Source organism: Sorex fumeus, unplaced genomic scaffold (genome assembly GCF_029834395.1).
Source record: "Sorex fumeus unplaced genomic scaffold, SorFum_2.1 ptg000051l, whole genome shotgun sequence".
In the NCBI taxonomy this organism is placed as follows: Eukaryota; Metazoa; Chordata; class Mammalia; order Eulipotyphla; family Soricidae; genus Sorex; species Sorex fumeus.
In genome coordinates, this window is record NW_026606108.1 from 22,897,861 (window position 1) to 22,923,263 (window position 25,403).

At 37.5% G+C, this 25,403-nt stretch overlaps 1 protein-coding gene across 1 annotated transcript in view; it reads left to right on the top strand.

Moving 5' to 3' along the window:
• The window catches only part of SNX2 (sorting nexin 2), a 52,204-nt gene that overhangs the window by 14,050 nt on the left and 12,751 nt on the right, over positions 1-25,403 (top strand). The window contains exons 2-9 of the mRNA XM_056124610.1: positions 1,130-1,247; positions 6,157-6,320; positions 8,696-8,762; positions 9,227-9,270; positions 10,810-10,951; positions 16,617-16,695; positions 24,102-24,177; positions 25,175-25,288. Coding sequence (XP_055980585.1) covers positions 1,130-1,247; positions 6,157-6,320; positions 8,696-8,762; positions 9,227-9,270; positions 10,810-10,951; positions 16,617-16,695; positions 24,102-24,177; positions 25,175-25,288 — 804 coding nt within the window. The remainder of the gene's footprint in view (positions 1-1,129; positions 1,248-6,156; positions 6,321-8,695; positions 8,763-9,226; positions 9,271-10,809; positions 10,952-16,616; positions 16,696-24,101; positions 24,178-25,174; positions 25,289-25,403) is intronic.

The window sequence follows — 25,403 nt, forward strand, 5'->3', positions numbered from 1 at the left end:
CCCCCCCCCCGCCAGCCCAGCAGTGCTCAGCTATACTGCTACTGCTGGTGGTGTTATATACCTGACAGTTTAGTGCTCAAGCCTAGTGAAGCCTCACTTCTTGGACTTGACAATGCTGGCATCACCAGGGCCACACCCCAGTACTCTTAGACCAAAGGGTCCTGGGGATCATGCTCAGGGCCTCATGCATGTCAGGAACCCATACCAGTCTTTTGAGTATTTGAGTGCCTCCCTAAACCCAGTAATTGTTTTGATTTTGGGGGCCACACATATTTGTGCTCACGTCTTAGTCCTGACTCTGTGCTCAGGGAGCATTCCTGATTGAGCTCGTATGTGGTGCCTGGGATAAAACCAAGGTCAGCTTCATGCTAGGAAAGTGCCTTAATCCCCATGCTGTCTCTGTAGTCTCAGCTGTTTTATTGTTAATTTTTGAGCCGTACTTACTACTGCTCAGATGCTACTCTCAATATTGCGTGGGTGCTTGGGAAATCATGTGCCTGGGACTGAACTGAGGGTTCCCTCATTCAAAGTATGTGCTGCAGCCATCTGAGCCAATTATCAAATTAATAATTGATACAAAGCATGCGCCTTAACCCCCATACTGTCTCTCTGGCCCAAATAATTGTAATTTTGGTCCAATTGGTATTAATTTTTTTCTTCGTTGTTTTTAGCTCATACCCTGTGGACTCAGGGCTAAGTTCTGGCTCTGTGCTCATGGATGGTTCCTGGCAGGGACTGGGGAACCACAGGGGTACTGGGGATTGAATCCTGGCTAGCCTCATGCAAAGCAAGCACCCCACCTACTGTACTCTTGCTTCAGCCCTTTACATTTTTCTTTTATAGTGAAGTGATTCTCTGAATGTCTTACACACATAATGCATTTTTAGTTTGATTTTTGTCTGTGGTAATATTATATGTGACTGTAAAACATTAAATTCTGATTTTGTTAATTATGACAGTCTCTTAAAAAGGTGATAAGTAAAATTGTGTTTTGGGTTCATTCTTACTCTCTGAGGAGGTAACTATAAGTAGCTGTTTTGGTTCCTTATTATGACTATTCTCTATTTCTATAGAATATAGAGACATAAATTGTAACAGATAAACATGCCAATCTATATTTTTATAACAGTCAAGTCCATCATCTCCAGAACCAGCAAGTCTTCCTACAGAAGATATTAGTACAAACTCCAATGGTCCAAAACCAGCAGAAGTTGTGCTAGATGATGACAGAGAAGATCTTTTTGCAGGTAATTGTAAATACACATGGACATATATATTTGCACACACAAATACATTTCAAATAATAATTGTGCTGTATATCCTATTAGAAAGTATTCTCTAAAGTAAAACTGACATGTGTCGTGGTAGCACTTTGTGTCAACTCTAGTGGATTTTAAAATTTTAGTAAGATTTGTGAAAAGTAACTATTTGGAGTAAAAACAATGTGATCCATTCTGGGTTTTATCATTTGAAAATAGATAATTTTTACTGTTCCAGTTATTTTTAGGCTTTTTCTGTAGTGGCTTTGGAGTTTGGGGCTATGACTCAAAGCTGCAGACGACATGCCTGGTATGTGCGAGCCCCTGAGTTTGACCCCTGGCACATTGCCATCCTTTATCTTCTTGTTCTGCTCCCAACACCCAGCACTGCCATCCCCTAAATACTGCTGTTTGGGCCTGAGCACCAAACTGCAGCCTGCTGAATATGCCTCCAAGAGATAAAATAATTAACCAGTAGTGGTTATGGCATTTTTGTTCTTTGAGAAATAGGCATTGATTGCATTCTATATTTCTTACAAGTTGTCTCAAAGCAAGGTTAAACTCTGGATTTTAAAATTATAGTTCCAAAATTTTTTTAAATAATCATAGTTCATAACCCTAATGTATTTGAAATGTTTTAATGAAATATAACAGTTACTACGTGTTCCACTACACTTTTACATGAATAAATTTATGCTTGGTGAATTTATATTTGATATGAGGATGATTATTTGCCATAGTTCATATTAACTTTAAATAAAAAGTGTCCTTCAAACACTGTCTACTTTAAGGTAAAATTTCAGGTACAGATTAATGTTTGGATATGAAAAACCAAAATCTTTCTTGAAATTTGTAACACAAAAAATTAAAATAGTAAATCTTTATGTATTTTTTAAAAAACTTAATATATGAGAACTATCTTTCATGGATTAAAATTTAGTATTTCTTCAGCTTTTATAATAATTGAATTTTTAAACTATTCTGTACTTCGTGTTCAAATGTGGTTGGAGGTACTATTCACCACCACAAAGTTTTCATGTGATTTCCTCCTTGATGAAAAGATTTCATTGCAATTAAATTCATGTATTTTATTTCAGAAAATAGTAAAGGCCCTCCCGTTGATCATCGATTTGCTCGAGCGGGCCCAGTAACGTCTCCATTGGAGACTTTGTTGTTACTGTGTTTGGCATATCGAATACGTTACGGGGAGCTTGTCAGGCTCTGCCGTGTGGGCGAGATACTCTCGGTAGCTTGCCGGGCTCTCCGAGAGGGGCGGAGGAATCAAACTCGGGTCGGCCATGTTGGCTGCGTGCAAGGCAAATGCCCTAGCGCTGTGCTATCGCTTGTGATGCTAAACACCAAATATGTTTTCTTTCCTCCATATCTACCTAACAAGTAAAAGCTTTTAAACAAAGTGCTTACTGCTTTTTTTTTCCTATCATGGGTTTTTTCCTCCCAGGCAGTCCTTAAAGGATTTTTTTTATGGTATTCATATTTTATTTTATTTTTTAAATTGTATATCCATGAGGTGCATTCGGCCCGGCCGAGCCGGATTCAATTCCTCCACCCCTCTCGGAGAGCCCGGCAAGCTACTGAGAGTATCTCGCCCCCAGATTACCACTGTGCCTTGGGCCTGACTTAAAGTTTACCAAGAAACTAAAGGGACAAAAGTTGGGTATGTGGGAGCCATGCCCACAAACCAACTCAGACTCAATGATACAAGCTCATTTATTGGCCTTATTTCAGAGACCCATAGATAAATCTTGAAAGAGGTCAAAAGCCACAGTTAATCTTGGACCTATGCATTGCTGATCAGACTGGGGTAAATGGGAGGGTGGCAGGGTGGCCTGGTGGCCCGCCCAAGAGAGCCATGCATGGTAGACCGCAGTGCTCACCTTACTGGGGCTCTGCCTTTGTAGTGCAGGACTTGGAACCAGGCCCTTAAACACAGACTGTGTACTTTACCACTGGAGCCACCCCCACGGCCCAGACCCTCATTTAAACTTTTTAGAGGTTGTTTTTGCCACAATTTGTAGCATGCCAATGGTGCCATGCTTAAGGAATATTACTGGAGCGATAGCACAGCGGGTATGGAGTTTGCCTTGCACGCGGCAGACCAGGCCAACCTGAGTTTGATTCCTCTGCCCCTCTCGGAGAGCCTGGCAAGCTACTGAGAGTATCTCACCCGTATGGCAAAGCCTGGCAAGCTACCCGTGATGGATTTGATATGCGAAACACAGTAACAACAAATCTCAGGATGTTACTGGGCCCACTTGAGCAAATGATGAACAATGGGAGGACAGTGCTACAATGCTACCTAACTGACATTCCTGTAATCAGTCTGTGTCTGTGAAGTACCTCTTCCAAGGAAAAGTTAATTATTGGTACTTAGTACCTGTGGAGCATCTTTTGGAACCTTTTTGTTTTGTTTAAATTAAACAGTGTTGAATGTATAGTATGCGAGTTTACTGAAGATAAAAGAAGTCATGTCACTGTCACTGTCCTCCCGTTGCTCATCGATTTGCTTGAGCGGACCTAGTAACGTCTCTATTGTGTGACTTGTTGTTACTGTGTTCGGCATATCGAGTACGTCACGAGTAGCTTGCCAGGTTTTGCTGTGCAGGCGGAATACTCTTGGTGGCTTGCCAGGCTCTCTGAGAGGGGTGGAGGAATTGAACCCGGGTTGGCCGGGCCGGCAGTGCGCGAGGCAAACGCCCTACCGCTGTTCTATCACTCAGAAGAATTTAAAAAAAGGCTGTATATGAAAATGCTGAATTTAAATTTCTGTCCATTTAATTTTTCCCTTCCATTTTAGCTATTTAGATTATACTTAGATTTTCTTATTTTGAGGTCTTTACTATTTATGAAGCGTAATGTCAGTTTATCAGTTTATGCAAAGAACACAAAAGTGTAGTCAGTAAAATATGACAAAGTTGAAATGACTTGTGTATACTGACATCTATATTTTATTATATATTTCATGGTTTTATTTTCCTATGGTTTGTTGTCCATAATTTTTACCTCTTCTCAGGAAATTTGGTTTTTTTTTTACATTTTGTTTGATATTTTATTGCTTATATACAAAGATCCCACATGTCATAAATTTGATATACTGCTTTCTTATATTTCTAACTGGTTTAATTTCTTTTAAAAATAGTCATAAATATTAGCAGTCATAATAACTTGAAGTTGTACATAACTTTTCAGTTTTGTGAGACCCGTCATCAATCTGTTACAGTGGTTTTCAGCTATTCTGTGGACTGATCCCAGTCTAACGGAAGTTCTTGGTGGTCTGGTTATTTTAAGTTTAAATAACTAAAATTTTTATTTATAATAACAGATATAAAGTGAATACACAGAATTCTATTATGGATGTCTTTTATTATTGTCTTAGTCCACAAACTATTTCTGTTTTCACTGCTCTTTTAAGTGTGAAATAGGTTGAAAACCAGTGATCTATTCTGCATTGATAGTTTATTTTTCTTCCTCTAATTACCATAGTTTGATCTGTTGATTCCAGCGCATATAACCAGGGTCTCTCACTTGAATGTGGCTTTATTAGCACAAATTATAGCATCAGTATCAACATGTTAAATTTTTATTAGTCAATTTTTTAAATGTGAAAATATAAAGCAGATTATGTCAAGTAAGGATTTTATTAACACAAAAGATAACCAGAATGACTAGTGTGATATGTTAACCTCAGAAAATCTATTTCAGGCATATACATTATTCCTGCTATCTATTTTTTGAGATATTGAAATTAAAATTAATACTTACTGTCTTCATTACTACCATCCCAAAGCCCTGTGACTCTAACAGTATCAAGCAAGAAACCAGAAGTGTGATCCCTCACATTCCTGCCTTTCATATCCTTGGATCAATCCTTTAAACCTGCAGAACCACAGTTTTCATTATAGCCATGCCTGTGGCCACAGTTGTCACATTCCTAGGTTTGCTTTTTGCTTACGCTCTCATTCCATTTTCAGAGAATTCTTCTCCCAGTTTTTTATACTTACGCAAATCTCAGATCAGATTTTCATAAAAAACAAACTCCTGATTTCTCCCTGTCTAAAAGCATTGTCCCCCATGTCAACTCAAATTGTCATTTTGTAGTAGTTCTAAGGCAGTTAAACGTTGCATTCTTTTTATTGTTCTCTTGCATGTTGTCTTCTATTATTACTATTTAACATTCCACATGCTTATGTCTTGTTTTCCCAACTAGATTATAAACTCCCTGAGGGAAGGTATGATATTTTACATTTCTTTGTGTTTTCCACTGCATTTAGCACAATGTTACTTAGCTTGTAGACAGTTTATTGATTTGATCTCTTTTTTCATATATTTAATTTTAGATTTTTAAGTGGATGAGTATTTTAAAATAAAATCTAAATACCTATTTGCTTTGTGTCATACTTGTGTATTCAACTAATATCTAGTAATCTTTGGCAGTTAAATGCTTTAGATTATTAAATGGATTTTCCACAACCAAGTGTTAATCCCATTTGGGATAGTTTTGGACAGCCATCTGCTACAAAATTTGTGTTTGTAAGTTAATGTTACCTTGAATAAATGATTTTAAAAGGTAAGTTGCAAGGATAAATCCAAATAAAAGTGAGTGTGAAGTTACTCATGTTATTACTTTACTAGCTTCTTCCCTATCAATGATATAAATAATTGAACCGATTTATTACTGGAATTCTTCCTAAAATCAGCAAACTCATTGTAAGTTTTAAAGTTTTGATAAGTATGAAGAACCTGTTGTCATTTATAGCAATTACTTTTTAAAAACATTTTGATTTTGATATTTACGTATGGGTAGTATAAAATAATTTTTTAGACTGTTAGGTGTTGTTCTTACTGTTTTCCATAACTAACTTTTCCAATTTGTGTCTAGAAGCCACAGAAGAAGTATCTTTGGACAGCCCAGAAAGGGAACCTATTCTTTCCTCAGAAACTTCTCCTGCAGTCACACCCGTGACCCCTACTACACTCATTGCTCCCAGAATTGAATCAAAGAGTATATCTGCTCCTGTCATCTTTGATAGATCCAGGGAGGAGGTATGGGAACATGTTTCTCTTACAAGTTAAAATGCACATAGTAAGTTTTTGTTCCTTGCCAAGCATTACTCTCCTTTCTTATCAAAAGTTTTTTGGCATTTTGGGAGAAGAATATTAGACTAAAGAAATTCAGTGACCTGGCTTCTAATTTTCTCTCCACTACTTTTTAACCCAGTGATTTGAGCTTTCCCATTTGTGGCTTTCGCAGTATAATGTGTTCCTCTCAGGGTTCCTATATTTGTTAAAAGTGTTTTGAAGACTTATAGGGGGCTAGAGAGATAGTATAGTGGGTAGGGTGTTTGCTTTGCATGTGACCAACCTTGGTTCCATCATTGGCATCCATTACTGTCCCCTGAGCCCACCAGGAGTGAGTGCAGAGCCAAGAGTAAGCCCTGCCCTGAGCACTACCGGGTGGACCCCATCTATCCCCCATAAAGGTGCTTTGAAATTTTAATCACAAGTGTTATTTTAAATAGCTTTATTTAATAAGGAATATAGTAAATGTTAGTGTAATACTGACAATAGCAGATAGGTTGTGACTGGAGAAAAAATTATGGAAGGCCTTTTCAATGCATAAGAATGGCATTTGTTTTTGTTTGTCTTTTGCTGTGTGAGATTGAACACAAGGAATCACACATGCAAACCAAGTGTTCTACTGCTAAGCCACATCCTTGGTTTTGTGTTGTAACTTGATGTAGGTTCTGGTTGTAGATGTTCATTCACATTGTGAAAGTCTATTCAGGTACCCACACACAGTGTACTTTTATATTTTTCTATATGTAGCAATTTAAATAAGGTTTGCTTAAAAATAAAATCAGAACTGGAGAGGTAGTACATAGTAAGGTGCTTGTCTTGCTCCAACTCATCTTCAATCCCTGGCACTGCATAAGGTTCCCTAAGCACTACGGTCTCAACCCTTAGTACAGAGTCAGGTATAAGCTCCGAGCATCACTGTATGTGGCCACAAAATAAATAGGTATACAATCTATATGTCAAGGTAACCTTTGAAATAAATAATGGTTAGAAAAACCTTTGTAATTATAATCATAGTTAACATTGCCTTGAAAAACTTGGAAGATTTAACATTTCGAATGCTTGAGAATACTGGAGCAACAGCACAGCAGTAGGGCCTTGCATGCGGCCAACTTGGCCGACCAGAGTTCGATTCCTCCGCCCCTCTTGGAGAGCCCTGGCTGACCGGAGTTCGATTCCTCCACCCCTCTTGGAGAGACCAGCAAGCTACCGAGAGTATCTCACCCTCACGGCAAAGCTTGGCAAGCTACCCATGATGTATTCAATATGCCAAATACAGTAACAACAAGTCTCACAACGGAGACATTACTGGGCCCGCTCAAGCAAATGGATGAACAACAGGAGGACAGTGCTACATGCTTGAGAATTATTTTTTTTTCTGTGTAACTCTTTGGATTGCTTATTTATAATGGAATTACAAAGAATTCTTTAGTCTCATAGTTAACTTTGTTTTAGGGCCAGTGCTGGGGGTTGGTCCTGGGAGTGCTCCAGCACCGTGCTGTGCCAGGAGTTGAAACCAGGGTATCACAGAGGCAAAGCAAGCACTCCACCACTGAACCCCATCCTATAACCCTCAGGGCAGTTGTCATTGTTGCTAGTTACACTTTTATTCAGTGAGCTGTATAGTGCTTCTGCTGACTTTCAGGTACATGTGTTATTAGAGAAAATCATATGCATATAGGTATGATTTTTGTAGGTATGTAGGATTTCTACTCTGAAAAACAATGGCTGTCTTCTTGTTAAATGAAGAAGAGAGATACATACGACTTTGGAAAATGTTAATATTAAAAGTAATCAAGGCGGGGCTGGAGCGAGAGCACAGTGGGTAAGGCATTTGCCTTGCACGTGGCTGACCCGGGTTTGATTCCCAGCATCCCATATGGTCCCCCGAGCACTGCCAGAGTAATTCCTGAGTGCATGAGCCAGGAGTAACCCCAGTGTAATGCTGGTTGTGACCCAAAGAAGCAAAAAAAAAAAAAAAAAGAAATCAAGGAGTTCGTTCTATAATTTGGATCTGTAAGTTTGTTACATAGAACAAAAAATTTCACAATTTTCAAATAGAAGATTAAATGCCTTTCTTAGATCTGAGGAGTTGTAAGAACATAAAATTTTTTATTATTTCTATTAATAGGATTCTTTTCTTATTAGCATGTGTATGTGTGTATATTTACTTAGGTATTATGAAAACCTGGGTTGGCTTTCACAGATGGGGTACTGAGCAACTTTTTATAGTATTTGAAATGGTAGCAATTCCAGTAAAAGATAAATAGTAATGTTGTTTTCACTGTTACCACAGTAGTATAAATTGGAGTCTATATCACCTCAAAACTATTCCTTTTCAGATTGAAGAAGAAGCAAATGGAGATATTTTTGATATAGAAATTGGTGTATCAGATCCAGAGAAAGTTGGTGAGTTGTTTTGTGTAGCCTTTTTTTGCGTAGTTTGGTTTTAATGTGTTGTTTTTCCTTAATACGTTATTGCATTATTAAAATGGTACCTTTTTATTTGTTTTTGAGCTATGATCGATACATAAAAGTTGTATGCTTTTAGCATATACATGTGATGAATATATTGTGTATATATTAATATGTAGACATTAATGTAGTGACTTTCACTATCAAGTTAATATCATGTCATAATTTTTAGAGCATGTGGTTAAAAGTATGATTTTTAATTACTTATTTATTGAACTATTGGACCACAGCTGCATTGCTTGGGTACTATTCTTTGCTCTTCTCAGGGATTGCTCCCAGCAGTGCTCAAAGGATGATGCATGCTAAAGATACTTACAGTTTATGCATTCAATCCATTTGAGCTACCTCTTTGGATCAAACTTAGGATATTTAATAGTGTTATTTGACTTTTCTTGTAGGTGATGGTATGAATGCTTACATGGCATATAGAGTAACAACGAAGGTAAGCCTTTCTTTTTCAAAATCTGTTGAGTCATTACTATGTGTAGTACATGGCTTTGATGGTGAATAAGTATAAATTGTCCATGTTTTTCATCTGGTAAAGATCATAAATAACTGGTGGCATTTGTGTAAAAAAGAATAATCCGAGAGAATGGAGAGTTGTTTGAAAGGGACCTAGTCTAGGATTAGGGGATCAATGTTTCATGCAGGAAATAGTATCTGAGCAAAGACAAAGGTAGAAGTGACTTAGGAGGATGGGATATATTGGGGGAGAAATGCTTGTTCCAGGAAAAGAGTAAAGTAAGTAAAGTAAAGGCCCTCCCGTTGAGCATCGATTTGCTCGAGTGAGCCCAGTAACTTCTCCATTGGAGACTTTGTTGTTACTGTGTTTGGCATATCGAATACGTCACGGGGAGCTTGCCAGGCTCTGCCATGCAGGCGAGATACTCTCGGTAGCTTGCCAGACTCTCCGAGAGGGGCGGAGGAATCGAACTCGGGTCAGCCATGTTGGCCGCGTGCAAGGCAAATGCCCTGCCGCTGTGCTATCACTCCAGCCCCAGGAAAAGAGATTGACGTGTAAATGCTAGAATTCTAGAGAGCATTATCTTCCACGATGTAAAGAAATGTGTCTGCTGGATTGCTTAGTGACAAGCCTTTCTATATTAGGAACAGCTACCCTGTTAAGGTATCTAGGCTTCCTTCTAAGTATAATAACGAGCAGGCCATTTATTATACTTAGCGTGGGGCACAGTTAGATTTTTGTTTCTGAAGATTACTATCCTCCAATAAAATGGGAAGGTGAAAGTAATGGGGAGGGTTTTCAGTAAGAATATTGCAATTCTTACAGCAGGGTTTCTATCAGTGAGAAGGTTTTTATCCTAAGGAAGTGGTTCTGCAGGTGAGTGAAATAAATGGCTTCCTGAGTTGTATATGAAGTAGGGTCAGACTTAAACATAAGAAGCAAGAAAGAAGAGATGCCTGGATTACTATCCTAGGGTTTTCAACAATCCTGGAGAAAAGGTAACACATAGAAAGGATATAGAATAGAGAGCTGAAATTTGTTGATTCAGTGAACAGATATTTAATATGTTTTATTTGGTCGGACTGTCAGTACTCAGGTAAAACAGAAACAGGTTTTACGTGAGTACTGGAAATGGTTCTTTTATGAAATTTACTGTTTCAGCAGAGAGAAATACAGGAAATTTAGGTGGCAGAAAGATATAAGTGGAGATGTGCCTTGGACATTTCATATGGGAACGAAACTCAAAGAAAATCTGGACCTGAGATAAAGATTTTAGAATCATTAGCACAAATATAGAGTAGAAAAGATGATAGGATAAACATTTTTTGTCTTCTTGCTGTTTGAGGTTTGGTTAGGTTTTTTCTTTTTTTTTTTTTTTAGGTCTAGATATATATGGTTATTCTTTTGCAAAGTAGATATGTGAATATATGTATGTAATTATAATTATATATGCATGACATTAACTTTCAAATAATTTCTTAGTATTCAAAGTTTGAAATACCTCTTCTTTACTTGTAGACTTCTCTTTCCATGTTCAGTAAGAGTGAGTTTTCAGTTAAAAGAAGATTCAGTGACTTTCTCGGTTTGCATAGCAAGTTAGCAAGCAAATATTTACATATTGGTTATATTGTGCCTCCAGCTCCAGAGAAGAGTATAGTAGGTAAGTATGAATCAATAAAAGAGGAGTTTTTTGTGGCTGTTTTTAGTTCGATTTTGCATGTAGATTTGTGGGCTCTATTATCATTCATTGTCATGACATCTCAGTGTTGTATAATACTGAATTTAGACTTCCTTCTGTACATTAGCTTAAGAATGTATAGATATTGGGGCTGGAGCGATAGCACAGCGGGTAGGGCATTTGCCTTGCACGTGGCCTACCCAGGTTTGATTCCCAGCATCCCATATGGTCCCCTGAGCACCACCAGGAGTAATTTTTGAGTGCATGAGCCAGGAATAACACCTGTGCATTGCCAGGTGTGACCCCCCCCAAAAAAAGTATAGGGATTAGCATTTTTATCTAAAATGTAAGCATTTTGTTTTCTATAGTACAATGCTTTTGATTATTGGATTAGTTTGTCAAATTGAAAATGTTAGCCTTTTAGGATCGTTGAGGCTTGGTATTATTGAGTCACAATCAGAGGATGCTTAGTGCCCTTAACATTTGCATTTTTCTGAGGTATGTAAGTATTTCACTGTCATGTACATTGTCCAAAAAGATATCATCTAACCTCATCTCATATAGGAGTTAATTTAAAGTCATTTTAAATTTATTTTGGGGAGATGGAGAGATAGACACAGGGATTTAGGCAGTTGCCTTGCATACAGCTGACCTCAGTTTTTATTCCCAGTGCTGCATATGGTCTCCTGAGTACTGCCAGGAGTGATCTCTTGGCACTGTTGGTTCCAGGCATGCATGATAGGGAACCATGTGGTGCTAAGGATTAAACCCAAGCCTCCTATGTACAGAGTGTATACTTCGCTTATTGAACTGTTTCTCCAGCCCTCTTAAAATTTGTAGTATTTTTCTAATCTTTTTATAGTTTTTTATTTTGTTATTTTGTCTGTATATGTTATTCTGAAGAAATAGCTATTTTTATTTTAAAATGTGTTTGTTTCATAAAGAAATTTTATCAGTCTTTTATGGTTTAAATGGACATGTCCTATGATTAATTAAGAAATCTAGGTTTGGAGTGTTAGTATAATCAGTAGGGCATTTGCCTTGCACAAGGGCAACCTGGATTGACTCCCTGACATCCCATATAGTTCCCTGAGCATCTCCAGGAGTAATTACTGAGTGTAGAGCCAGGAATAAGCCCTGAGCACTGTGGTATGTGGGCCCCAAAGCAAAAAAAGAAGTCTAGTTGAACACTTCAGCAAGAACTATCTAAAGAACCCATTATATTCATTATGTTAATTGAGATTCTACAGAAGTTTTGCCTATATGGGTTCTGTCATACTGGATGAGAGAAAATTTTTTTCTTGATTTTTTTCTTAATTTTAAAATTAATTGATTTTAAAATAATAGCAAACTCATTATCTTTTAGTAGAAAGTGAAACTATTGTGGTATGTGTTGTAAGACAAAAATATTAATTGAATGTATACTTTTTCCTGGTCTTGTTCAATTTTGGCTTAATTGAAGATACGGTTTCATGTTGTCTTCTTCACAGAAGGATGCAAGTGAAAAAGACAAATGATAGTGTCATTATGAGATTAGATCTGTATGCACCCCTTTACCCAGAGCTGTTCAGAATATAGATATTTTTGACATTATTTTGAGAAACGCTAATCTATTCTTATTTTTTCCTTTATTGCAGTAGTATTTTGATAGTCTATGTAGATAGATTGTTTCTGATGCTAAATTATAAATGTCCTTTCTTTGACTTGTAGTTTTCATGTACCAAAAGAGGAAACACAAGTTTATTTTTCTTATTGTTTTTGCCCAGACAGATATACTAGTCTATTACTCAATGCTGATAAGCCCCCTTCAAATTTCCCCTTCCCCCAATTTAAAAACTGAGGCCAGGGAGATGGTTCAGAGGGTAGAGCACATGCTTTGCACACTAGAGCCTAGATTTAATTTTCAACATTTTATGGTCCCTCTGAGTATTGCTGGGAGAAGCCCCTGAGTGCTGCGTGGTGGGAGTACACCCCACCCACCACCATGAGGTATGACTAAAAGGGAAAACAATTTATTTTTCTTAATTTTCATGCCTAAGTACATTGTATTTCAAACTAATATTTTTCCATCCTTGTTCCTCCACATATTACTGCAATATATAATAAATTCCTTATGTGAATTTAAATTAGACAAGGTAGGTAAATCCCTGAGAGCATCATTTCCTGATACTATGGTGCTGTAGCAGTCTTCCGATATTATTAGAGCAGTGGCAACATTTATTTTCATGTGATCTGTATGCATGGCTAGGATAGTCAATAGAAATTTAAGACATGAATTGTAAGCATAGGACTGGAGGAAGAATACAGCGATCAGAGCACTTGCCTTGCTCATAGTAGATCCTTGTTCAATCCCAAGTAGCCCTTATGGTCCCCAAAGCACAAAGCACTGCCAGGAGTGATATTTAAGAACAGAGCTAGGAGTAAGCCCTCAGCACCACCAGGTGTCATTTCCCCCTCCCCCCTCCCCCCCCCCCCCCCCGAAAATAACTTGAGTGCTTACCTTACTAAGGCACTGTGCTAAATTATGTGTGCTTAGGAGGATGGGAGGGGCAGGAGCGGGACCCCCCCCCAAGCATTGCTTAGACTGGCCTGGTGTGCAGGGCATATAACTCAATACTGGCACACAGCACACAGACAGGTATTTGGGCCCAGTGGTGCTGGAGGCTACTGGGGCTACACCCATAGTACTCAGGGAACTCCATAGGACCAGGGATTGAACTTGGTTTGTCTGAATGGTAGGTAATCACTCCAGCCCTTTGAGCTCTCTTCCCAAGCCTGAATTTGCATTTATTTAATAAGGTTAACTTCTCATTGTCCTTACTCAGGAAACTAAGGTTCATCGAGATTATATAATATCCCATGTTACACAGCTACAAGTAGCAGAATTGAGCTTTGAATACAGGTTATCTTTCTCCAGAGCTTGTACCCTAGCCATTTTTTAATTCTGCTGCTAATTTTTGTATGGCTATTTCAATAAAAAGTGTATTTTGCTTTTATATTTTACCTAAGTAGAAAACTTTTCAGTTTTTAAAAATCATTATTGTTATTATAAAATGCTAAAATACTTAAGGTTGATTAAATCGTTTTAAAATTACTTCTGTACCACTTTATTCTAGAAAGAATTTGAGTGGTTGGAGTGGATAGGCATTTGCCTGGTATATAGCCAACCTGGGTTCAATTCCATGTGGTTCTCCAAGCACTGCCAGTAGTAGTTCTGAGTGCAGAGCCAGAAGTAACTCCTGAGCATCGTTGGAGTCCCATAACCCTCCCATCAAAAAAACTACCCCAAAACAACTAAGTATGTTAACAAAAATTAGTCAAGTAGTAATATTACATCAAGTAAGGCAGTATTCTGAAATTCTAAAGAAATGATTAAAGATGGGTAAAATGTTGGTCTGTTAACTTTCTGACGGCTAACTTTGGAGAGAAGCAGACATTGAAGAAAACATTGTCAATTTTTGAAATTAAAAATAAAAATTTTTAAAGAGACTTTTAATTATGTAGTTGATGTTTTTCAAGTAACATAGCAATATAGTAGGATAAGAGTAGTAACTTCTCAGAAGAAAAGTCTTTTTTACCATGTAACTGCTATAATATTTTGAAACCTTATTTGACTTTTAAAAAAGCTTTAGAAAAAGGGCACCAAAATAATTAAAAGGTTCTAAGAATTTACTGCTTAGATTCTTTTTGCCACAATGGACTCTAAGGGAATAAACACACAGAACTGGATATCAATAATAATAATAATTTTTTTTTTAGGAAAATGGGATCTGTGAAATAACATTTTACTTGTATTAGTTTATTCACAGATAATTTGTGTATTAGTTTTCTATTTCAAAATATAGAAGCATTGTAGCATTTTCCTCGTATTGTTCATCGATTTGCTCGGGTGGGCACCAGTAATGTCTCCATTGTGAGACTTCTTGTTACTGTTTTTGGCATATTGAATACATCACAGGTAGCTTGCCAGGCTTTGCCATGTGGGCGGGATACTCTTGGTAGCTTGCCGGGCTCTCTGAGAGAGGCGGAGGAATTGAACCCAGGTCAGCTGCGTGCAAGGCCCTACCTGCTGTGCTATCGCTTCAGCTCAAAATATGGTATTTTAGGAAATTATGTTAAAACGGTAGGTGAATATATGAATATATTCACCTGAATGAATATAAAATATATATCTATTGACCACATGTGCTAATCTAAATAAGAATTACATGGTTTTGCATTGTTTTTGTGGGTTTTTGAAATATGATCCACATGCCATATAATTTCTTCATTAAAGTATATAATTCAGTGGCTCATAAGTATTCAGTTGTGCATATATTGCTACAATCAATTTTAGAAGTTTTTATCACTCCTAGTCATCATACTCTTTAATTTTCCACACTGCCAGCCCTGGCATTCACTTTCTCTATAGATTTGCATATTCTAGATAGTTCATATGAAGGGAACTATGTAATATATGGTCTTTTATGATAAGTATCTTGACTTACAATAGTCTTTCAGGGCTTTTCCTGCTGTAGTATTTGTTGACACTATTTCTAGGGAATCAACTTTTGAAAAGAAGTAGAAGGTTAAAAAAAACTACAGTCTGATATCAATATAAAAGTAACTGTCACTGTCACTGCCTTCCCATTGTTCATTGATTTCCTTGAGCGGGCCCAGTAACTTCTCCATTTCGACACTTGTTACTGTGTTTGGCATATTGGATACGATGAAAGTAATATGATTTTTATTTTTAAATTTGAAGAGTTGAATATCAAACTTGAATTTTGAAATTGTCAATATATAAATGATTAACGTGGTTTTTATTAAATTTGAGGAATTTAAATGTTTCTGATAGACATTTTAGCTGTTACAAAATAACCAGTTCTTAGAAATAAGAATAATGCCTTGAATCAGAAAAAGGAAAAACATTCAGCAAGTTCATGAATCATATTTATTTTTCTAATTCTCAAAGTCACAAATCATAACACACAAGAGTAATAACTGAATTTCTATTTGCTGATTTTAAATTTCATTATGCCTATTGATGTGCAAGCACATTTTAATTTACCATCCATGTAGTCATATCACAGATAAGGATTCCACACAGAGGCCAGGAAACAACAGACAGTTTCAGTTCTGCCATGTGTTGCCTTGGCAGGTAGGGATGTTAATCTAACATGAGTTTTAATTTTTGAAATAAATGCCATAAATAAATCTTAAGAGTTTTCCTTGAGATCGGAGAGATAGTACAGCAGATAGGGCATTTGCCTTGGACATGGCCAACCTAGGTTCAATCCCTGGCATCCCATATGGTCTCCCACGCACTGCCAGGAGGAATTCCTGAGTGCAGAGCCAGGAGTAACCACTGAGCATCACTGGGTGTTGCCTAAAAGCAAAAAAAAAAAGTTTTTCTTTTAATATTAAAAGGTAAAAGGTAAAGGCCCTCCCATTGATCGTCTATTTGCTCGAGCGGGCCCAGTAACGTCTCCATTGGAGACTTTGTTGTTACTGTGTTTGGCATATCGAATACTCTCGGTAGCTTGCCGGGCTCTCCGAAAACAGCACAGGGGGAACTGTCAGAAGTGGGATAATTTTAATATTATTTTAAATAATATTATTTCACAATAATACAGCATCTTTATGCATCTCATTCTTTTTTTCAAAGGAATGACCAAGGTCAAAGTGGGTAAAGAAGATTCATCCTCCACTGAATTTGTAGAAAAGCGGCGAGCAGCTCTTGAGAGGTAATTTTAGACAGCTGTGCTTTATTCATTTAAATAATAGTACTAATACTTGGGGTATTAGTATTTGGTATGCTGCCAACCATTTCAAGTATCTTATGTTTTTTATTGAAAAAATTGTTTTCCTTCCACCAGCTTCATAATGCACTTATTTCATTTTTTGTATGAAAATGACATATAGTTCTCATTGGTATTTCATGAATACGTGAAATACAAATTCATGTATTTGTAATGAATACTGGTATTATTCAGGCTACTGAGTAATACTGGTAATACTCAAGCTACTCCTAGGATGGTGCTCAGTTGCTCTTGACAGTTTTTGGGAGACCCTGCAGTGCTGGGATACGAAGCTTTCACTCAGCCAGTTGATCTATCTCTCCAATTCTGTTCTAAATTAAAAAACAAATAAACAACCTGTGTTAATAGTAGTTTGACCTCATCGTTTTTGTATCATAATTGTGCTCGGTTAGAGATAGAACCATCAAACTTATTATAAGAAAACATGAAGCTTATGAGTGGGGGAAAGAGTTGATGAAAATATTTGGATAAAAATAATGCCTCTTCAATATTATTTGGGTTCTTCTAAAGTTAGACTCATTTCATGGATTGTTATTAGCTGTTTGAGCTAATTTTAGTTCATCTACTTTTCTTCTGAATTACTGAGAACATTACTGAATACAGTGAAAAATTAGTTTTGTGCTTCCTCCTTTAGTTTTGTGTAAAATCACTATCCCTCAATGTATCAAAGTGTTAATCATCATTTGAGTTCACTGTCTCCTTAAAGACTAGTTGTGTGTTTCCTTCATTTAGAACACTTGATGTTTTCATTAGCCTGGAAACTTGTTTTCCTTGTGGTAGACTAGAAAGAAAAGGGACAGAATGGATCTTGCTGCCAAATTCTTTTTATATTTGGTTTTCCTTGGGGGCTACATCTGGTGGTGTTCAAGGGAACTTCTGTAGTGTTAGAGGTTGAACCAGGGTTGGCCATGAGTAAGGCAAGTGTCATAACCCCTACACTGTCTCCAGAGCTCACTCCCAGCTTCTTAATTTATTTTTTCATTACAGCGGTAGGGCGTTTGCCTTGCACATGGCCTGCCCGGCTGACCTGGTTTGATTCCTCCGCCCCTCTCGGAAAGCCCAGCAAGCTACCGAGAGTATCTTGCCTGCACGGCAAAGCCTGGCAAGCTACCCGTAGGGTATTCGATATGCCAAACACAGTAACAAGAAGTCTCACAATGGAGACGTTACTGGGCCTGCTTGAGCAAATCGATGAATAACGGGAGGACAGTGCTACAGTGTTACTATGTTAAAAATGGAGAAAACAAATTTGAAATTTAGAACCCCAACCTTTGGGACATAGGTTGTTAATTATGTAAAAATTTAAATTTTTTCTAATTTTATTTGAATATTATTTCCTTTGTTAAATTTGCATACGTATGTATTCTTTGCACATTTAGAAGATAAAAATTATATCGGAGAATCTGCAGTTACTCAGGAAAAGGAATTAAATTACATCAAGAAAAGTTAAGGCATTATAATAGATTCTGTTGTGAGAGAGGTCACATATTGAATATTGTTAAGAATGAAGGTTGATAATGCTCTTCCTGATTTCACTTAGTCCTTTCTGAAAGTATGACAATGACCCTTTAAAGTCCTATTTTTCTATGAGTAAATTTGAAATATGTTGAATGACATACTTAATTAGAAACACTGAAAATTTATTGTACCAAGGACATATCATTTGATTCTACTTTCACTTTTCTTTTAATGTAAATGTATTTTACAATTCCTCCCATACATTCATGCAGTAAAACATTGAGGAGAGGTTTATATTTTCTAGTTTTTATTAAAGCACTGAATTACAAAGTTATTCATAGTTAGGTTTTTGATGCACAGTGTTCTGTCACCAATCCCTCTACCATTGTCAGCTTCCCTCCACCAGTGTTCCCAAATTCCCTCTCCTACGCCTCTACCCCAACTCTTGACAGTCAACTTTTAAATCTAGTTATCAAAGTTTAGGTCTCACAATTTCAGAGTTGTCGACTCTGATTTAGATTAAGGAAATATTGGAACCTCGCCTAGCGTATATGTGAAAACAGTTTGTTTACTGATAAGTGAGTACTTGCTAAATGCTATCAAGTGGGATTGGCAGTAGGGAAGAAAGAAAGAGTATAGAATGAGGGAAAGGTTCATTTTACTTTAAAAAAGTTGACAAAAGAAAACAAAGTTATTAGAGCAGAGAGCTGAAATGATCTAAAGTGATTTTTTTTCAGTGTTGTTTACAGCTTTATTTGTATTCAGTTAAAATTAAATTATGCTAAAAATCAATCTTTGAGTAGAATTACCAACATAGTTTTTAAAAAGGATAAAACATTTCCAGTTCAAATACCATCACAAAATTGCATTTCTTTCTCATTGTACTATGAGAATAAGGTTGGCATACTTTAAAAATGGGACTAGGTTGGGGTTATAATTTAAGTGGTTCAGACCTACTACATTAGATCCCCAAGCACCACTTACCTGTGCTGGGCTGAACGGTCAGGAAAGAGCTTTTTAAACAGTAAGATAGGCCCAAGGTGATAGTACAGCTGATAGGGCCCTTGCCTTGACATGCTGACCTGGTTTTGATCCCCTGAACCCCATATGATCCCCCACGCCCAACAGGAGTGATTCCTGAATGCAGAGCCTGGATAAACTCTGAGTACCATTAGGTACGTCCCAGAAAATAAAACATAAAGGTCTGATAATACTTTAAAATGTACCCCCTGCTTTGGAAATGCCAGTCAGAACAATGAGTTATCACCTCACAATAGAGACTGGAACACATTTAAAAGAATAAGAACAACCAGTGTTGGTTTCAATAGGGGGTAGCACTGTAGCACTGTCCTCCCGTTGTTCATCGATTTGCTTGAGCAGGTACCAGTAACGTCTCTGTTGTGACGTTAGTCTCTTATTGCTACTATTTTTGGCATATCAAATATGTAAAGGTATCCTAATACACTGCAAGTGAGAATATAGACTGGTCTAGCCTTTCTGGAAAACAGTATGGACATTCCTCAAAATACCAGAAATTAAACTCCCATTTCACCTTGCAGTTCCACTTTTTGATATGTACCCCAAAGGCCCAAAAGTACAATGCAGATAAGACATCTGCACTTATGTGTATATTAGTAAAAGGTTATAAAATAAAGATGTAAAGGGTAAAATAAAAAAGTGATTTTTTTTTTTAATTCATTGAATCACCGTGAGATATATCATTACAAAGTTGTTCATGATTGGGTTTCAGTCATACAATGTTCCAACACCCATCCCTCCACAAATGTACATTTACTACCACTAATGTCCCCAGTTTCCCTCCCACCGTCCCCCAGCCTGCCTCTGAGGCAGACACTTTTCTTTCTCTCTTTCTCCTTTTGAGTATCATAGTTTGCAATACAGGTACTGAGAAGTCATCATGTTTTTTCTTTTACCTCCATTCAGAACACAGAACTTGTCCAGAGCTTTCATTTCTTCTTATTGTCCTAGTTTCTACCTATTGTCTCTAAACCAGCTGCCTTCTCCTGTAGAATTTGAGGCAGGCTTCCAACCGTGGGGCAGTAATTTGTATCTCATTGTGGAGCCATTAAATACTTGTAAGAAAGATTACTAAGATGATGTTACAGGTTAAGCCTTCTGTGTTTTTGTTTTGTTGATTGAGATTGGTAGCCTTCTCCTGTTTGGTGACTACTACTGATTTATCAGTGTTGTAGCATTTGAGATATCAGGAGGTTCAGTAATTTTATCAGGAAGGTACAGCTGTAGTAGATCTTTAACTAGGTGGCAGCTTTGGGATGTGGATGTAACTTCTGGGGCTTCCAGAAGTACAGGAAAGTGTGGGAGGGGGAAGGGGGGGAAGAGGCGGGTAGCCCATCCCGACTCTGAGAAAGCCTGGAGATTCCAGTCAAAATCCTGCATACCTAAATTTTCAGCAGGTTAATTTCTTGGTGAGGTCTGTCCTGAGTGGTGGAGTTTGGCTGGGGGCATAGTGGGAATTTTGGATTATGGGAGCAAGTGGTTGCCATGTGTTTGGGTAGTCTCTGGGATAAACACCCCCCCCCCCCCCGCCCTTTCTATATGCCCTAAAGGATTCAGCTATGCGCAGGGCTGAAAACTTTTGCGACTTTTTGATCTCTTTCAAGATTTATTTATGAGTGTCTGGAGCAAAGCCAGTAGAAGGACTCATATGTCTCCGGAGTTGTTTCTTGGGATTGTCTGCTGAGGCCTTTAGGAGTATAGAGAAGTAGGGGGAGGTAGCCCATCCTGACTCCGAGGAAGCCCAGAGATTTCAGTCACAAATCCCTCATACTTCCAATTTTCAGCAGGTTAATTTCTTGATGAGGTCTGGCTGGGGGCATGGCGGCAATTTTGTATTAGCAACCAGCTGCTGGGCGGGGGCTCTGTTGGGCGGGTACTGGGCTAACCTGCTTGCTTCCAAGATGCTCTGGATGATTTTGTCATTCATGTGTCCAAAAAGATATTTTTGATCTCTTTCTAGATTTATTTATGAGCCTCTGGAGCAAGGCTGATAAGTGAGCTTGGAGGTGCTGAAGGTGGTTTGTAGACATGGTGGCTCTCCCATACCTCCATTTTGACAGTTTATTTTCTCATAAAACTTAGTCCTGAGTTGATGGAGTCTGGCCAGAGGCATGGTGGTAATTTTGGGGTATCAGAAAGCTCAAGGGCACCATCAGGCAACTGATGCTTTTCCCCATCCAATCAAGGTTAACCTGCCGGTGATGCTGCACTCCCTGGGCCCTAGCAGTAGTGGAAATGGCCATGACCGAGACTGACATTTCTTAAAATTTAAATGTTAGAAGTTATAGCAGGGGAATACCAACCTAGTACATCTGTTGGCTGGAGGAGTTCTTTTCTCTTTATGTTACTTATTTACATATTACTTGATGGACATGAAATTTGGATGACTTGTCTTAAGTCAAAGAATCAACATGTGGTATTGAATAGAGGAAGTAAAGGGGTTATACACCTTTCTCTCCACTCAGTACAGGTATACTCCTTTGTTTCACTCAGTAAAGTTAGCAGAAACTACTTCTTGTAAGAACAGAACTGGAACCAATGTAGGGGATTTGAACACAGGCCTTACATGGACCTGACCCAGATTATATTCCTGACAACTCGTGGTAGTCCATATCTTACAGGAGTCATCCCTCTCGACTCCCTGAACTTCGCTGGGTGTGGTCCCTAAGGTCCCCCGCCACAACCCCTTCCCCCCCGCCAGCAGCACAAGATGGCTCTGGCAGTCTCCGGCACTTCAGGGCTTAAGTAGCACCATATCTTCAGGTCCTGAACCCCTGATCTTATTGGCTGAATATTTCTGAGAGAGGCCCCCAGATCTCCTGAACATCACTTGGGAGGCTCCCGCAGCAAATTATTTAATGGTAATGCATTCTCCTGTATCTCTCAACACTTAAGGTATTAGTTAGGATTTTGTTCTCCCCAAATACCTAAAGACCTGCTGATAAGGCTTTTGCAGCTTTATGAATCCTCAGAAAGTATGAGGATTGGCAGATAATTTGGATTATTTGAATCGTCAGAAAATCCAATTGCTGCACTTTGTATCTGGAAAGCAGCCATGTCTCACTGATCCACAGACCTAAATTAATTGCAGTACCTTCCTGATTGCATCCTTGTCTCAATCCTTGGAATCTATACATGTGTATTTCTTTTTTAATATAGCTGCAGGAGTTACCCTTTATTTATTTTGGGGGGTACACCTGGAGGTGCTCAGGGCTCTGCACTCAGGGCTCACTCTCAGTGAGGCTTGGGAGATCATATGTGGTTCCAAGGATAGAATCTGGGTTGGCCACATGCAAGACAAGCCGCTACCCACTATACTATCGCTACAGCCAAGAGTTATCCTTTTAACATAGGGGGATTGTATCCTTACTTTACGATAAATATCCTACCCTGCAACACATACACGCACACAATTTTTTCCTCAGTAAAAGCTTAAGTTCACCTGATGGTCTGTTCCCACCCTACTCTTTTAAATCTATATGTTTAAATATCACTTTCCCAGTGAAGCCTATTCTGATTATTGGCTTCCTTTTTACCTGTTTGAAATTTCCAACAACCTTACTTTGCACATTTTCCTTGCCATTCTTTATTTTTGTTTCCAGAGCATTTTCTACCTTCTCAGCTATGCTTCTTGTTTATCTTGTCACACATAAATACAGGTTCCACTAAGAAAGGGCTCTTACATTCTATTTTGTTCACTAATGTATTTTCTTAGAGCAATCAGACCCTGACATACAGTCATACTCAATAAATGTTAGTTGAGTGAGCAAATGAATATTATAGATACCCCAGGCTTTTACTACTTTGCTCTCACTGTTCAGACAGATGTTTGAATTTAAAGCCACAAAGATATTGTAAAATTTTTTCCTGAGTTATTTTGAACTTACTTTGTTGTTTTTGTTAGTAAATAGGAACTTGAAAACCCTAAATTAGTCTTTTTGGTTAGTGAGTAGTTTTCTAGGTGCTGATCACCTCTTGTTAGTACTTTTCCTCATGGTCCTTGTTTCTACAATTTCTATCTGTTTTCACTTGTGTTCTTTACCATACTACTTATCGTGTGTTCTTACATTTTTCCCTGTTACATTTATTTCTCTACTTTCTTTATGGCTACAGTCCTCTGACCTTCATTCTGAATTGGAATACACATAAATATTCACTGATTAAAGTCCATTATATGTTGAAATATAGTTGATGAAAAACAGTTTCTTAAAATTCATTGTATGTTTTTGTCTTTATTTTTAACATTGGATAGGCTTAATACATAAAAAAGAAAAATAGGGACTGGAACAATAGCACAGCGGGTACGGCGTTTGCCTTGCAAGCGGCCAACCAGGGTTTGATTCCCAGCATTCCATATGGTCCCTCAAGCACCACCAGGAGTGATTCCTGAGTGCAGAGCCAGGAGTAACCCCTGAGCATTCCTTGGGTGTGACCCAAAAAGCAAAAAGCAAAAAAAAAAAAAAAAAAGATTAGTTGCTCCTTACTTTTCTTACAGAGAAGAAAAGTTTTATGTGTTTATCTAGAATATCATTTTCCAAAATTGATTGACTACTGAAGATACTGATCAGTGGTAGGGTTAAACAAAAAATCTGGAATCAAATTAATTTTGTTAACAAAGTGATTAAATAGGTAAAATAGGATTTAAACCAGGTTTATTTCTGGCAAGACTTCTTACTATACTTAACATGCTACTTCTGTTCATTATGAATTCATACAAAGAATACACATTTTTACTTATTACTTATTTTTTTACTTATTTTTTATTTTTTATTCTTTCGTTAAAATAAGATTTTAAATCTTACTGATCAATGAAATAATTTTATTCTTAAATCTAGGTATCTTCAAAGAACAGTAAAGCATCCAACTCTGTTACAGGATCCTGATTTAAGACAGTTCTTGGAAAGTTCAGAGGTAAAATTTTCTATTTAAAGTTTTTGTTATATAAAAGTCCTCATTTATGCTTGCAGAATAATTACTTAAGAATAGATGTTCATTAAATGAATTAATAGATGGACTAACGCAGTTGTTATTTCTTAGTACTTTGCTGAGCTTTAATTACTTGACTTCTTGCAGAGTATATTCTTTGCATTAATAATGATCTGCCCCCTTTTTGAAAATTTAAAACTAGATTTAAAAGAATGCTTATAAAAATCTAATTCTGAATGTCCCAATTTGTTCCTTAGGTTTCTTGATTTATTTAGACTTTGTTTTAGAGATAGTTGAATGTGATGTTTCTTACATTCTTGTCAAGATCTTCAAATAAAAATGTGACTTGAAAGCTCAAATTATATGCATACGGCTGCTTTGGTTACATTTGGTGCTGGGGATTGAATCCAGAGCCTTGTTTGTACGTGTGAAACATGTGTTCTACTATTGACCAATTCTCTAGTTCCTCAGCCATGCTGCTCTTTGTGCTGAAGATGCTTGGGACATTTTGGTCACTACAACAGTTTAGAGCTCTTGATTTTATTATTTGGGAATAAAAGAAATTTCCTTGAGTTGTTAAAAAAAATCAAAAACATAGATCCTGCATGTAAGGAGATTTTCCAAGATTTTCTTCTTTCCCTATAAAACGGTTTATTTCTGCTAGCAAACAGGTAGCCAGTGTTAAGGTGCTTGGCAATTTCTTAATGTATTTTGACAAATGGGGTGTAGTTCCATCTAAATGTAAACATGCAGAAGAAAACCAAATGGAAACTCTATTTTTCAAGTTTTCCTTTGAGAATGTACAGAGTAGTGTATTTGAGAAATTACATCTCACTATTGAAATGTGTGAGAGTGAAGAAAATAACAACTCTCCTTTTTGTTTCTCTCTTCTTTTTGTTGGGGAGGGCATTCTCTTTTGTGCCCACTTAAACCTCTAGGCTTTTAACCGGTTTGTTTGCCCTTATTTGTCATTCAATTCCAGCTGCCTAGAGCAGTTAATACACAGGCTCTGAGTGGAGCAGGAATATTGAGGATGGTGAACAAGGCTGCCGACGCTGTCAACAAAATGACAATCAAGATGAATGAATCGGATGCAGTAAGAGCTGATTTTTCGACTTGAATAATGAGATGAATTAATGAGCCCAACAATTGCATTTTAAAGCTGTACAAGTAGAAAATAGGATATTAATTTGCTTATTGAGTTTAGTTCT